The sequence below is a fragment of the Manis pentadactyla genome, chromosome 7, assembly GCF_030020395.1.
Source record: "Manis pentadactyla isolate mManPen7 chromosome 7, mManPen7.hap1, whole genome shotgun sequence".
Classification (NCBI taxonomy): Eukaryota; Metazoa; Chordata; class Mammalia; order Pholidota; family Manidae; genus Manis; species Manis pentadactyla.
In genome coordinates this window covers 76,944,725-76,961,042 of record NC_080025.1, presented here as the reverse complement: position 1 = coordinate 76,961,042, position 16,318 = coordinate 76,944,725, and the positions used below count along the sequence as shown (strand labels likewise).

Here is a 16,318-nt window from a genome sequence, read left to right as displayed (position 1 = left end):
TCATTCCTGACTCCAAACTCCTGGGATTCGGCCCTCCTTCCCTTCAGCAGTGTGGTGGTGGTGCTTACAGTGAGCTTACATTCTTTTGTTTTGGGAAAACAAAGGCCAGAGATAAAAACATTCAAATCCAGCCACAAAGATTCCACCCTGCTTTTCTTTTTTACAAATGCAGAAACTGAGACCCAAATAGACAGCAGGTTAAAACTAGAGTCAGAGGTAGTAATTATGTCTTTTAAGCTGTCAGAGCAGGGCTCTATTTTTAAAAGTTGGCAACAAACAAATAATCAGGGGAAAAGTAAAGTGATCTGTTTTAATTGTTTTTCTAATGAATGATGAATTTATATAATCTTAAATTTTGTATGTTATACTTATCTCATTGGCAACTCCTAACATATCTGATGCTTTTCAGGATCAATAAAAGTCTCCCTGGTTTGCTTTTTCAAACAGACTCAATGCCCTTATTCTTATGATCATAGCAGCATTAGGTTCAACATGTGGTATTGTAAGAGGTAATTGCTCTTATTAAACTATAATTATTGAACTGTCATTTACACGTTGCTAAGGGCCTATTCTTATGTGTGGTTTACAAATTGAAGCAGATTGCCATCTCCGCACAAAAGGATAGGCTATGATTCTGGAATACAATTATAAAAGGCTATGTGCATTTCTGTAAAAATTTTAAAAAATTAAAATAGACTTCCAACCACTCAGCCTAAAGCTGGTCTGGGCGCTTCATATGCATCCACACTCCAATGGGGCTTATTTTAAAAGGACAGGTGAGAGGAAACAGAGTTTCTTTTTCTTTTTTTGTCTAATGGGCACTTTGGCCAACTCCCTGTCAACTTATAATGGCCTGCCTGGGACACCTCTAAATACCTGTGTACATTTTAGCTCTACAGACAATGTTAGTGTTTGAGAGATGCTCAATCCACGGAAACTGTCAGTTTGTCTGGGAATGATACTTTTCCAAAATTATGCTGAACTAGTAGGCTATTTCCTAATTCCTCAACAGAGCATTTGGTGGTTCCTAGACTATAAACCTGGCATTTAAGAACTTACATTTAAACAGATTAAAGCCACTCCACCTCTTGACTCATCTCAACAGGAAAATACACTGCAAAGGAATCCAAATCCAACATCCAAAAGAGAATGAGAAGGCAATTTAGATATTTACTAGATTCTTGAGATGTTAAGGAATTTCACTACATGACAAAAAGTGAAATTTACTCATGCGTTAAGCAAAAGTATAACTCAGTAGGGATGGCAGATTTGGGCATATAGATTCAGCTTGTAACTGGTTTCATATCAATCCTTTCTGAATGATGTAAAATCAGGTTCACTCTCTGAAATTCTGCAGTTTTTCCTGCTGCACAGATTACAAAACAAAAGCCCGGAAACTAGACAGGGAAGTGCAGGATCTTGGGGAATGGTGTGGAAGATGAAGGGAGAGATGGAAGAGGAGAGCCTGAACTGTTTATTCATTAATGCCTTTAATTAATGCATTAGTATTTGAAAATATATTCCTAGAGATGATCTTCCCATTGAGAGTTTTCTTTCCTTTTCTCCAAAAACCTAAATTCACCATTTTCCCCAGTGCAAACTACAGTGTGCAGAAAGTGCTCTCATTTGCTTCAGCATCAGATATTTCCCAGGAAGCGTGATAGAACACAGGTTATAGATCACTCTTCATGGAGACTTAGTCTAGAGTGTATAAGAAACTGTAATTCAGAGCTCTTTTTATTTTCTTTAGATCACCGTCTTCCAAAAAATAAAAAAGGGAAAAAATAGGACCCAACGGTTTCATTTTAGTCTAAAGACTTGAGGTCAGCATCCTACCATAATAACAGAGATAATATAGTACAGTAATAGTAATAGTAATAATAATGTAGCCTCCCTGTACGGGTACTCAAAAGCTTAGAAGCCACTTTGATACCCAGGGTAACAATGTAATCCTTCAGACAGCTGGGTGAGGTAGAAGGGCTGTACTGAAGAAAGGAGCCTCAGAGAAGTTAACTCTCCTGGCCAAGATTTCCTGGCTCATGTGGGAAGAGTTGGTTTCTTGACCCAAAGTTCTTTACTTTTTTCATGGCATCAAATGACAACCAGTGAAGTGATCTTACAGGTAGAAAAGGATGGAAAGGTGGGGTGATGTTACCCAGTGACAGTCTTTCCCACTTCCCCAGCTGGTTGCTGGTGCAGTATAACAAGTGATGCAGTTATAAAAGGTATAACAACAAATTTGCTTCTGATAATTCCCAGAAGTAGCAACCCACTGGAGCTCAAGAGCAATCCCCAAAAACATATATGATGGCACAAGAGAGGATATAGTAACAACTATAGATGATCCATGGCTAACAGTTCACCTCAGGAAGGAATTCAAGTTCTCAAAAACCACTGATCCTATATTACAAATGCAGGATTTTATATTTCCATGAAAGAAAGCCAGCCTCTCCCTCAGGTTCATGCTAGACATTTCAATACCCCTCCGTTTACACCATTGGATACCCATGCACTAATTATCATATAGTCATGGATGATCACTTTCTTGACTGAAAGAGTTATGAACCCATTCTAGAATGGGTACTGATAACCACTCAACAAATATTTGTTGAATAACTGCTGCATGCTGAACAGTTTGACAACCTCTGGGAATACAAAGATGAACATGGTTCCTGCTCTTAAGGATTTCACTGTACAAAAGGAGGAGACAGACATACCAAATGATTATAATGTAGGAAGGACAATAATGTTTATATGGACAAGTACAAGAGCACAGAAAAGAGACTCCTAACTCTATATTAGGGGGTGAAGAAAGGTTTCCTGAGGATGACAGCAATGTTGAGTCCTGAAAAAGTCTGGGTGTTGATGAAGGGTGGGAGAGGGACATTCCAGACAGAGGGACAGAGTGAGCAGAGGCCCGATGGGAAGAGAAATGATATAGCTGGTGGACACAGAAAAGAAGTTTGTTACTTTTGGAGAATTAAGGTCAAAGCAAGAAGTGGCTAAGAACCATTCTGGCAAAGAGATGAGCCAACTCAGGCAAAAGCAATGAACTGATGGGAATTTCCGTCCTCCCACTGGCAACATCTCCATGCCTGGTGTCCAGATGGTCTTACTGGGCACAAAATCCTTCTTGTATGTGCCTGGCTGAGTGGATAAAAGTGGAAGCACTTTTGGTACATAAGCTGAAGGATAAAACCATTGGACCAAGACTTCAGGTCACTTCTGATGTGGATTGAATTCCTTCTCCTGAAGGGAATAACCAACCCTAAGTTCATCCCATTTGGAGAATGTCACCCCATTGCTACTTTGAGTGGCAATAGCTGAGTGCAAGAAGCCAAAGTGTGTGAAGAGGCACATTGTTTTGATTAGAAAGAATAAAAGGACTTAATCTTTCAGACTTGGTCTTCTCTGTGTGCCTTGACTTTAGAAGGAAATTTCTCAAAGTGTTAACAAACTAGCCAATGCTGTTATTCAGCACTGGATGTAGATAAACTGTCCTAGCTGATTTTCTTCCTTACTGTTCCAGTCTTCCTCATCTATACCTCTCTCTCTAGCCATACTACATCTTCTCTCTCTAGCCATATTACAGCTTATATTTGTACCTCATCTAATGTGCTCAAAAAACCATAAGAGGCAACACACCTGCATGAATCCATTTCAACCAGTAAATAGCTCTAATAGAGAACCGAGCCAGCAGGAACCTTAAAGTGCTAGATAATGATAAGGGAGACACTTGACCCTCAACTCCAGTCACACTGATGGGAAAATCTATGAGGGTCACCATGGGGAGAGCACAGGAGAAAAGGAAATCACTGCTTCTGTGCACCAGCAGCATGCTAGGTGATTTCAATAACCTCAACAGATCTTACCAGTAGCTCTTTGATTTAGCATTATGATCCCCTTTTTACAAAGGAGGAAACTCTAAGAAGTTAAAGAAAACAACATGCAGCAAATGCCCTAGGCCTCAAACCCAGAGTGCAGTCTTCGGAGCATACGGTCACACAGTTGATGCTGCCATCCTGCCTGGGCAACGACCACAAGAAACAGTCCAAATTTCAATTCAGTTCTCACCCTGTCAGTGCCACAGTAGAGGCATGGCCAGGAGCCATGGGCTTCACCTGAGATGGTGGCTGCGTCACATTCCAGTTGTCTGGCCAGGGACATGCTGCGTAACCTCAGCTCTGGTCTGCAGAGAGAACAGTAGTGCCCTTCTCATAGAGTCGTTGTGAGGATTAAGTGAATTAATACTAACCAAGTGCTTGAATATGGCATGTGGAAAGCTCTCAGTAAATAGTAGCTAAAGCTTTCCGTGCCACCCTTTGTTCTCCTCTATGTCTTTGACACTGTAAAGTTCAGCTGCATGGCACACAGCTCACTCATGACACTTAAAAGTTTTGTCTTTTAAATAAAATAAGATACAAAGTGCTTTTCCACCCAAGCAACCATCACCTCCCCTCAAAAACAGAAAAACTTAAAAACAAAATAGTTTGTTGCCTCAGTAATTTGGAAAGACTCGTATTCTGAATTATCAAATCACCAAATTATTCTGATCTGGAGCTTTAGAGCTACTCTGCTGTACAGAGATGAACCTCTCCAGCTACAACTCTCCTACCTTACTGATTTGCTTTTCAATGAATCATTTAACTGTGATGTCTTTTCCTGAGCAAAATATTTAAAATTATACGACAAATGCTAGGAATTATCTGGAATGATTGTTACTCTATGCAGAAAAAAATGCATTTAACACAAAAACTATTCCGCCTTATATTATGCATATGGTTTTATAACCAGGGGTTGTGCTATTGTTTATATCTTCTTTCAAATTCATATTAATGTAAAATAGATGAAACAGCTCCCCATAATTAACCTGTGACATGCTTTATCTCACCTCATACTCTTTCCAGATTCCTCCTCATGTGACCCACAATGTGGAGGTGTTACATCCAAACTTAGCAATGAAAGAAACTAAGGATGTGTTGATAAAGTGATACAAATATTTTGTATATAAACCTATCTTATGTACTAAGCAACAGAAACTCTCAGAAATTATAGAGATTTAGTAGCAACAATCTCTTACTTTTTAGTTCTATTCAACTATAGAGAAATGCCAGAAGTTAGGAGCCCAGAGGAAGAATGAATTTAGAGACCAATCAGTTCTATCAAAGGCAGAGCTGGGCAAGCAAACTTACTGCTTGTGATGTTGTTTTCATTTGTGGTCACTGTGGGTTTTCATATATAGAGCTTCCTAACTAGCTCCCTCCTGTGTTCGTTGTAGAGTTTGTATCATATTTCTAAAGCATATTAGAAATCTTTCAATAGAAAGAAATAGAAATTTTATTCTTATGAGGTTGCCACTCCATCAACCAGTTTGATCTGGCATACCTCATCTTAAGTCATGTTGGATAAAGGAAAATAACAGCATGAGGCCATTATCATAAAGTTCAGAAATATGCTATGGTTTACATATATATATATAGGTATCATTAATATACAATTACAGAAAGAACATTATGTTTACTAGGTTCCCCCCTTCACCAAGTCCCCCCCACATACCCCTTCACAGTCACTGTCCATCTGTGTAGTAAGATGCTGTAAAATCACTACTTGTCTTCTCTGTGTTGCACAGCCCTCCCCATGCCCCCCACGCACTAAACATGCTAATCGTAATGCCCTCTTTCTTTCCCCCCTGCCCTTAGCCCTCCCTTCCCACACATCTTCCCCAGTCCCTTTCCCTTTGGTAACTATTAGTCCATTCTTGGGTTTTGTGATTCTGCTGCTATTTTGTTCCTTTAGTTTTCCTTTGTTCTTATACTGCACATATGAGTGAAATCATTTGGTACTTGTCCTTCTCCGCCTGGCTTATTTCACTGAGCATAATACCCTCTAGCTCCATCCATGTTGTTGCAAATGGTAAGATCTGTTTTTTCTTATGGCTGCGTAATATTCCATTGTGTGTATGTACCACCTCTTCTTTATCCATTCATCTACTGATGGACATTTAGGTTGCTTCCATATCTTGGCTATTGTAAATAGTGCAGCGATAAACATAGGGGTGCATCTGTCTTTTTCAAACTGGAGTGCTGCATTCTTGGGGTAAATTCCTAGAAGTGGAATTCCTGGGTCAAATGGTATTTCTATTCTGAGCATTCTGAGGAACCTCCATACTGCTTTCCACAATGGTTGAACTAATTTACATTCCCACCAGCAGTGTAGGAGGGTTCCCCTTTCTCCACAACCTCGCCAACATTTGTTGTTGCTTGTCTTTTCGATGATGGCGATCCTTACTGGTGTGAGGTGATATCTCATTGTGGTTTAGATTTGCATTTCACGGATGATTAGCAATGTGGAGCATCTTTTCATGTGCCTGTAGGCCAACTGGATTTCTTCTTTAGAGAACTGTCTATTCAGCTCCTCTGCCCATTTTTTAATTGGATTATTTGCTTTTTGTTTGTTGAGGTGTGTGAGCTCTTTATATATTTTCGATGTCAATCCTTTATTGGATCTGTCATTTATGAATATGTTCTCCCATACTGTAGGACACCTTTTTGTTCTATTGATGGTGTCCTTTGCTGTACAGAAGCTTTTTAGCTTGATGTAGTCCCACTTGTTCATTTTTGCCTTTGTTTCCCTTGCCCGGGGAGATATGTTCATGAAGAAGTCACTCATGTTTATGTCCATGAGATTTTTGCCTATGTTTTCTTCTAAGAGTTTTATGGTTTCATGACTTACATTCAGGTCTTTGATCCATTTGGAATTTACTTTTGTGTATGGGGTTAGACAGTGATCCAGTTTCATTCTCTTACATGTAGCTGTCCAGTTTTGCCAGCACCATCTGTTGAAGAGACTGTCATTTCCCCATTGTGTTTCCATGGCCCCCTTATCGAATATTAGTTGACCATATATGTTTGGGTTAATGTTTGGAGTCTCTATTCTGTTCCATTGGTCTGTGGCTCTGCTCTTGTGCCAGTACCAAATTGTCTTGATTACTGTGGCTTTGAAGTAGAGCTTGAAGTTGGGGAGTGAGATTACCCCCCCCAACTTTATTCTTCCTTCTCAGGATTGCTTTAGCTATTCAGGGTCTTTGAGGTTTTCATATGAATTTTTGAACTATTTGTTCCAGTTCATTGAAGAATGCTGTTGGTAGTATGATAGGGATTGCATCGAATCTGTATATTGCTTTGGGCAGGATGGACATTTTGACGATATTAATTCTTCCTAGCCAGGAGCATGGGATGAGTTTCCATTTGTTAGTGACCTCTTTAATTTCTCTTAAGAGTGTCTTATAGTTTTCAAGGTATAGGTCTTTCACTTCCTTGGTTAGGTTTATTCCTAGGTATTTTATTCTTTTTGATGCGATTGTGATGCTATTGTGAATGGAAAAGTCTTCCTGATTTCTCTTTCTATTAGTTTATTGTTAGTGTATAGGAAAGCCACAGATTTCTGTGTTTATTTTGTATCCTGCAACTTTGCTGTGTTCTGATATCAGTTCTAGTAGTTTTGGGGTGGAGTCTTTAGGGTTTTTTATGTACAGTATCATGTCATCTGCAAATAGTGACAGTTTGACTTCTTCTTTACCAATCTGGATTCCTTGTATTTCTTTGTTTTGTCTGACTGCTGTGGCTAGGACCTCCAGTACCACGTTGAATAACAGCGGGGAGAGTGGGCATCCCTGTCTTGTTCCCAATCTCAGAGGAAAAGGTTTCAGCCTCTCGCTGTGCACTATGATGTTAGCTGTGGGTTTATCATATATGGCCTTTATTATGTTGAGGTACTTGCCCTCTATGCCCATTTTGTTGAGAGTTTTTATCATGAATGGATGTTGAATTTTGTCGAATGCTTTTTCAGCATCTATGGAGAAGATCATGTGGTTTTTGTCCTTCTTTTGTTGATGTGCTGAATGATGTTTATGAATTTTCGAATGTTGTACCATCCTTGCATCCCTGGGATGAATCCCACTTGGTCATGGTGTATGATCCTCTTGATGTATTTTTGAATTCGGTTTGCTAATATTTTGTTGAGTATTTTTGCATCTACGTTCATCAGGGATATTGGTCTGTAGTTTTCTTTTTTGGTGGGGTCTTTGCCTGGTTTTGGTATTAGGGTGACATTGGCTTCATAGAATGAGTTTGGGAGTATTCCCTCCTCTTCTGTTTTTTGGAAAACTTTAAGGAGAATGGGTGTTATGTCTTCTCTGTATGTCTGATAAAATTCCAAGGTAAATCCATCTGGCCCGGGGGTTTTGTTCTTGGGTAGTTTTTTGATTACCAATTCAATTTCGTTGCTGGTAATTGGTCTGTTTAGATTTTGTTTCTTTCTGGGTCAGTCTTGGAAGGTTGTATTTTTCTAGGAAGTTGTCCATTTCTCCTAGGTTTCCCAGCTTGTTAGCGTATAGGTTTTCATAGTACTCTCAAATAATTCTTTGTATTTCTGTGGGGTCCGTCATGATTTTTCCTTTCTCGTTTCAGATTCTGTTGATGTGTGTTGATTCTCTTTTTCTCTTAATAAGTCTGGCTAGAGGCTTATCTATTTTGTTTATTTTCTCGAAGAACCAGCTCTTGGCTTCATTGATTTTTTCTACTGTTTTATTCTTCTCAATTTTATTTATTTCTTCTCTGATCTTTATTATGTCTCTCCATCTTCTGATCTTAGGCCTCATTTGTTCTTCTTTTTCCAATTTCAATAATTGTAACATTAGACTATTCATTTGGGATTGTTCTTCCTTCTTTAAATATGCCTGGATTGCTATATACTTTCCTAATGTATAATGTTTCCAAAAAACAGTAAGACTGCTTTTGCTGCATCCCACAGAAGCTGGAGCTTTGTGTTGTTGTTGTCATTTGTTTCCATATATTGCTGGATCTCCATTTTTTTAATTTGGTCATTGATCCACTGATTGTTTAGGGGCATGTTGTTAAGCCTCCATGTGTTTGTGAGCCTTTTTGCTTTCTTTGTACAATTTATTTCTAGTTTTATACCTTTGTGGTCTGAAAAGTTGGCTGGTAGGATTTCAATCTTTTGGAATTTACTGAGGTTCTTTTTGTGGCCTAGTATGTGGTCTATTCTGGAGAATGTTCCATGTACACTGGAGAAGAATGTGTATCCTGTTGCTTTTGGATGTAGAGTTCTAGAGATGTCTATTAGGTCCATCTGTTCTAGTGTGTTGTTCAGTGCCTCTGTGTCCTTACTTATTTTCTGTCTGGTGGATCTGTCCTTTGGAGTGAATGGTGTGTCAAAGTCTCCCAAAATAAATGCATTGCATTCTATTTCCTCCTTTAATTCTGTTAGTATTTGTTTCACATATATTGGTGCTCCTGTATTGGGTGCATATTGTTTATAATGGTTATATCCTCTTGTTGGACTGAGCCCTTTATCATTATGTAATGTCCTTCTTTATCTCTTGTTACTTTATTTATTTTGAAGTCTATTTTGTCTGATACTAGTATTGCAATATCTGCTTTTTTCTCTCTGTTGTTTGCATGAAATATCTTTCTCCATCCCTTGACTTTTAATCTGTGTATGTCTTTGGGTTTGAGGTGAGTCTCTTGTAAGCAGCATATAGATGGGTCTTGCTTTTTTATCCATTCTATTACTCTGTGTCTTTTGATTGGTGCATTCAATCCATTTACATTTAGGGTGATTATTGAAAGACATGTACTTATTGCCATTGCAGGCTTTAGATCTGTGGTTATCAAAGTTTCAAGGTTAGCTTGTTTACTACCTTACTGTCTGACCTCACTTGCTTATTGAGCTGTCATAAACACAGTCTCATGATTATTTCTTTCCCTTCTTTTTCCTCCTCCTCCATTCTTCATATGTTGTGTGTTTTGTTCTGTGCTCTTTTTAGGAGTGCTCCCATCTAGAGCAGTCCCTCTAAGATACCCTGTAGAGGTGGTTTGTGGGAGGCAAATTCCCTCAACTTTCACTTGTCTGGGAATTGTTTAATCCCTCCTTCATATTTAAATGATAATCGTGCTGGATACAGTATCCTTGGTTCAAGGCCCTTCTGTTTCATTGCATTAAGTATATCATGCCATTCTCTTCTGGCCTGTAAGGTGTCTGTTGAGAAGCCTGATGATAGCCTGATGGGTTTTCCTTTGTAGGTGACCTTTTTTCTCTCTCTGGCTGCCTTTAATACTCTGTCCTTGTCCTTGATCTTTGCCATTTTAATTATTATGTGTCTTGGTGTTGTCCTCTTTGGGTCCCATCTCTCGGGAGTTCTGTGTGCCTCCATAGTCTGAGCAACTATTTCCTCCCCCAGTTTGGGGAAGTTCTCAGCAATTATTTCTTCAAAGGCACTTTCTATCCCTTTTTCTCTCTCTTTTTCTTCTGGTACCCCTGTAATTCAGATATTGTTCCTTTTGGATTGGTCACACAGTTCTCTTAATATTGTTTCATTCCTGGAGATGCTTTTTTATCTCTCTTTGCGTCAGCTTCTATGCGTTCCTATTCTCTGGTTTCTATTCCATCAATGGTGTCTTGCATCTTATCCATTCTGCTTATAAATCCTTCCAGAGTTTGTTTCACTTCTGTAATCTCCCTCCGGACGTCTGTAATCTTCCTCCAGACTTCATCCCTTAGCTCTTGCATATTTCTCTGCAGCTCTGTCAGCATGTTTATGATTTTTATTTTGAAGTCTTTTTCAGGGAGACTGGTTAGGTCTGCCTCTGCAGATCCTTTCTCAGGTGTAACTATCTTGGACTGGACCAGATTTTTTTGCCTTTACATGGTGATAGCAGTGGCTGTAGGCAGGCTACGGGTGTGTCAGCTGGGAGAAGAAAGTCCTTTCCTGCTTGCTGGATGCCTTGCCCTTCTCCGCTGCCTGTGATGGTTACCCACACTCCTGGAGCAGCCACCGGGTTAGTCCCCTAAGCTGCTGTGGGCGGGGTGTCCATCAGAGCAGCACGGAGCCCTGCGGGGAGTGGCAGGCATGCCAGGTGCGCTCCTCCATGCTAGTGGTGACCCTGCTGGGCAGCTGTGTGGCAGCAGCGGCCTTTGGGTCTGGCCTGGGCGGCTGTGCATTGGGGTGGGATTCCAGTCGGCTGCTGGGAGTGCGCCTGCTCCCTCTGACTCCACTGCAGGTGCGCGCGGTGCTCTTCCATGCAGGCTTCTACCGGGCTCCTCTGGCTTCACTGCCGCTGGTGCACGCGAGCCACACCGGGGCTTTTTGGTCACACCGCTGTGGGCTAGCACAAGCCTCTCCTGTGGCACACGGATCTGTTCTCGGTCTCTTCTGGCACTGCTGTCCCCGGTGCACGCTACCACTCTCCCGCTACTGGGCCAGTGTGTTGGGGTCCGCGCCAGTTGGAGGAACGACTGGCAGGCTGCTTAGTGCCGTGAGGGGCTTCAGAGCTGCACTGCCTCCCCGGGGTTTGGGGCGCCTAAGTTTCCCCGGTATTCCCAGCTGCCAGGACAACTTCGTCCAGCTATGGGGTCCCTGTCTCTTTAAGACTTGCAGAAAGCACTCGCTTTTCTTTTGTCTCAGGGGCACCGGTTGCAGGGACCTGCCCACGGGTTTTGCTTTTCCGTTTCTCTGACATCCAGCACCCCTTGCACCATTGTGTCTGCGATCCGGGTGCGGATTTCTAGAGCTGGTTGTTTAACAGTCCTGGGCTTTCACTCCCTCCCTGTTCTGACTCCTTTCTTCCTGCTGGGTTTTGGGGTGGGGGAGCGTTCGGGTCCCGCCTGGCCGTGGCTTGTTTCTTACCCCCTTCATGTGATGTTGAGTTCTCACAGATGTAGATGTATCCTGGCTGTTGTACTGCATCCACTGGTGTCTCTTTTAGGAATAGTTGTATTATTGTATTTTCATAAATATATATGTTTTGGGGAGGAGATTTCCTCTGAACTACTCACACCGCCATCTTCCTGTGATCCTCTACATATATATTTTCATGATCAATAATGTGTATATTTAGATAAAATCTTCTGCCTTAGAGAGGTGGTAGCAGATTAAAAGGTTTTGCAATCTTTCTCCCTGATAGGATGGTATGTCATATTGAGTGTAAAACCAAATAAACTGCCTTCACTGGACACAAGAACTAAAAAGAAACCTTTGCTCAATGTAATAATTCTGAGAGGGCAGCTTAGGCAAGTAATTCTGTTCTCCAGTTTGCAAATTCTTCTCCCAATATGGTATATTCCACAGTCAGTGTTTACCACACAGCCCTTTAGACAAGAATGACAATTCAGCCTCCCTTACCCTCTGGAAAGCTCAAGAATTGTGCCCCTAAACTTGGCTCAGGTCATTTCTTACAATCATATGAAAACAAGGCTCCCTTTCCTCTTCCAGGTCCAGACCACCGTGAAGCGCCAGTGGGCCCAGTTTAAAACCCAGTGGAACCAGCGTTGGGGGAGGAGCAATAGCAACAGCCGCTCTGTTGCCATTGCTGTAGTGGCTGAGGCCGGCGACATCCCTGTTTACATGTGCCACCAGGAGCCAAGGAACGAAGCCGCCAACAACCTGGACGATGAGGGCGCGGAGGTCATCGCTTTGGAGATCATAGAGCAAGAGTCCTGCGCTTGCCTGTGAAGCACATTCAGCACCATGATCACTGAGCCCTCACCCCCTGGGAGACAGACCGACCATGCGTCTAAAGTGATTCCCATCCTCCCAGGAGCCGAACATATCATCTGTGATGAATTATTAAGTGAATTTGTCCATAGTGATTCTGAAGAAAGTTATTCTTGGTACTATTGCTGTGGGAGACAGTCTAGGAATTGAGTCTCCCTCTGCAACACTTGTGAACTCCATCTTTCATCCAGGACTGAGTTGCAGATGTCTTGGTTATGCAAGCAAAGTATCTAAGAAAAACGCAACTAAATTGACCTAGTTCAGAAACAGGGTGCTCCTTGTTAATCTTGAGCCATTTATACCTTTGGAAAATTAAAATCACTGTCAATATTTTTCTTTTTAACTCTAGACTTTGAATTAGAATATTTCTGTATTTGGCTATGAATCCAATTTTTAATTTTTTTTTAATTTCAATCAATTCTGATGTTATTCAGATGTTTAACCATCCACACAATGTAAACTGCACAAATTACATGGCCTCTGCCAGACAAAGTGGCTTTCTAATATAGAGATGACTGAGTGTGTGGGGAGAAGGCCTGTGTTAGGCAGGAAGATCTAATGCTTTGAATGAAAAAGAAATTTATAGAGTCAATTTGCTGGAAGCATTAGATGGGCTGATTTTGTAATTGGTTTGTTAGTATCGTATGCTCAGTGTGGTTGTGGTAATCCCGTCAATGGGGCAGGCCCTCACTGCTGTGAAGAACTGGCCTTCTTGTTGAATAAGCTTTGGTCACTGGCATTTACCAGTTGGGAGGTCACAAAGAGTCCATCATCAACTTTTTCACAAAACTGCCAAAAATATATGTCCCCCACTTTCCTAAACTCTATAGGATTTATAAAGCAAATCACTCCGAGGTTTATAAAGCAGATTACCTCTTGCCCTTGGGTGCTATCTAACAGTAAAAGATAAATTTGCTTAAGACTGGTCATTAAAAGACTCCATATAAGTACATTAACTGCCTTCCACCCAGCTTCAAAGCTTAACAAGACCTCAGTCTTTTCCAGGAAGATTTAGTAAGTCTAATTTAGGAATCAGTTTGCAGTTGACCTCTTGTGTGCTATTAGGAAAACAGGAGGGGGAAAAACTTAACTGCTACAAGTTTAACCATACACCAATGCATTTAAAGTAAAAGTAGAGTTTCTCATTAAAACCCAATATTATATTTCCACATCTCTCTTTACTTTCTCAGTATAAAATCTTCAAAAATCCCTGAATAAACCCATTACCATCACTGGCACCTGGAATTAATTTTTGAATTTGCAACAGTAATCAGTTATGGTTATTTAATTTGTATGCTAAATGAGGAGATAGACCGAAACCCTCCAAATCTCCAAATCTCATCTATATGCCACTGCCTTTCAGAAGTGATGTGGTTGTGGAAAAACAAAAAATTGATTTGTTCTAGTTACATATTTAGTGCACCCCCAAAAAATTATGTTCCTTCAGTGACAATGAATTTTGGATACAAAAGTAGCTTAAGTCTCCTTTACAGAAAGTAAGGGAGTTGTTGAAAAGAAAGTATTTTTCCAATCACAGTGTTTATGTAGTAGTGTTCCTATTTTTGTTTACAAACATGGAAAACAGAGTATTTCTGGCAGCTCTAGTACAAATGTGATAATATATTGCTGAAACATTCTAGATACTATTGTGATAATATAGTAGGGGCTGAAGAAAATGAAACGGCTTTCTGTAGAATTATACATAGTGCCAAAATGATGTGAAATGCTTACGCTATGTATATGTTTAAATTAATACAGAGTATATTATAAGCAAAAAGGTGTGTTTTACATATTTTTCAAAAGAAATAACATTCTCCATCTTTTCATTCATTCATCTTGTCTCCTGCTCATTCCACATTCTCTTTCTCTTTTCAGCGCAGGCTGCTAATACCCCATCTTGTTTGCATTGTAGAAGAGGGAAAGAGAATCCAAAAGAATAGGACAGAAAATTCTGCACAAAAACATGAAGGTGATTATATCTGTCAGTGTAATCATCTTCAATCTCTACTTAACTATAAACTCCAAAACACAGTTCTCATGCCCTTGACAATCTGGGGAAACACAGCAAATAAATCTAGGGCAAAAAAATAACACACCATTTCATTGCTCCTGGCTTTTTCCCCCCATTATTCTGGGACCAGACTTGAACTGTCCAACATCAGATTAGAATTGTTACAATCATTGATTTGTATTAGTTTGGGAGAGAAACTAAGGTTGGGAAAAAGGGAACTAATTAAATATCATTAGAATGCAGAAAGGCCACTATTGGGAAGATTTTCAGATCTGGAAAGCTTGAAATGGAAAAAATGAGGATTAAATGAGAACTGTGATGGACTAATAATGGGGAACAAGAACAATTTGTAGGCTCTTCACACTATGCCATAGCATCCAAAATTAGTAGCCTCATGAGATCTAGAGAACTTGTTCAGAAAGGATACATAAGGGCTGTATCTTTACCTTGTGTTCCAGTGGGCAATACAAATAGATAAAATGACCCTGTGATCTTGAAAAAGCAAAAGTAATTTCCCATCACACTATTAAATCTGGATAACTTGAACTCAGAAAAACTTGAACTCAGCCACCCACCTGCATTGATCCCTACTAGAAAGTGATCCAAAATAGGCTTCTGGGTGCACATGGGTCTGATGATTCCTGAAGGAGGCAAAGATAACAGAAAAGAAGTGATAGAAGTGCTGTCATCATGGATCTCCACTCCTCATTCCTTCCTTCATTCACTAGGATTGATTCAACAGACATTTCATACACCTTTCAGTCAGCTACACAACAAATATATAAAAGTAGCTACCATGAGGAAGGTTCTTTGTGCAGTGGTGACTGCTTCTTTCCTGTGTCAATGGTAAAAATCAAAACCTATTAAGCGAACCATTACCCTAAAACCACAAACACTGATATCTTTGGACTGGAAGAACAAAGTGACACAAGGTTGGAGGTGGTAGCTGAGTGTGATCCTTCCTCCCCACTAGTGCTGGTAGGACAACTCAAGTTACAAGAAACATTCTCAGGACAAGATCTCTGCATAAAGGCTTAGCAACGACCCATTTCCTTAACAACAAGGTCTAACATGGTGATTTGTCCTGTGGCTAGATTCCAATTCAACTCTCTAACATAGGAATTGACCCTTTAGCATTTAGAGTAAGATTATTCATAAAGAAGGGAGATTAGAAGCCAAATGCAGAAAAAGCAATCAGGTAAATACAGAAGGAAACTCCATTTGTGATTGTGAGATAGAGACAAGATGCCTCACTCCTAGACTGTTACATCAAATTGATTTCACTGAGCCTAATCCATGGATAACCTGTCGGATGCAGGGGTGGGGGAAACAGTAAGTGGAAGCATGAAGGAAAGGATGATAATAAGTGCATGTGGGAGTAAAGGAAGGTAAAACAACCACATTTGAAAAAGAACTAAGTACCTTTCTGGTGATTTTTTTCTTCTTGACATAGAATTAACATCTGTTTAATATCTGTGAATAATATGAAGTCCTGGAGAGAAAACACAGCCATTGCAACTGTTAACTACCTTGGGTCAGGAAGAATTTCTACTATCAAATTTCTTCCACTTGGAATAACAAGCATCTCTGAAAGATTTGCAAGATTTTCCATTACCTTAAGTGTTGGCTAGCCAGTGTCTTAGATCACTGATCAGTGTCCATCTTCCAGAAACCCCGTCATGAGACTCAAACTGTGCCCTCACTCTGTGCTCATGGACCAGCAATGCCACTGC

The 16,318-nt window shown here is 40.4% G+C and overlaps 1 protein-coding gene across 2 annotated transcripts in view; it reads left to right on the top strand.

The window, feature by feature from the left end:
• CALCR (calcitonin receptor) overlaps nucleotides 1-15,858 on the top strand; it is a 141,532-nt gene extending 125,674 nt beyond the window's left edge. Inside the window, exon 13 of one of the 2 annotated variants that reach the window (XM_057504522.1) lies at nucleotides 12,293-15,858. In XM_057504522.1, the coding sequence (XP_057360505.1) occupies nucleotides 12,293-12,532 (240 nt within the window). In that variant the 3' untranslated portion in view covers nucleotides 12,533-15,858. The remainder of the gene's footprint in view (nucleotides 1-12,292) is intronic. The other variant, XM_036879261.2, reaches the window with a different exon arrangement.
• Nucleotides 15,859-16,318: the final 460 nt, after the last annotated feature.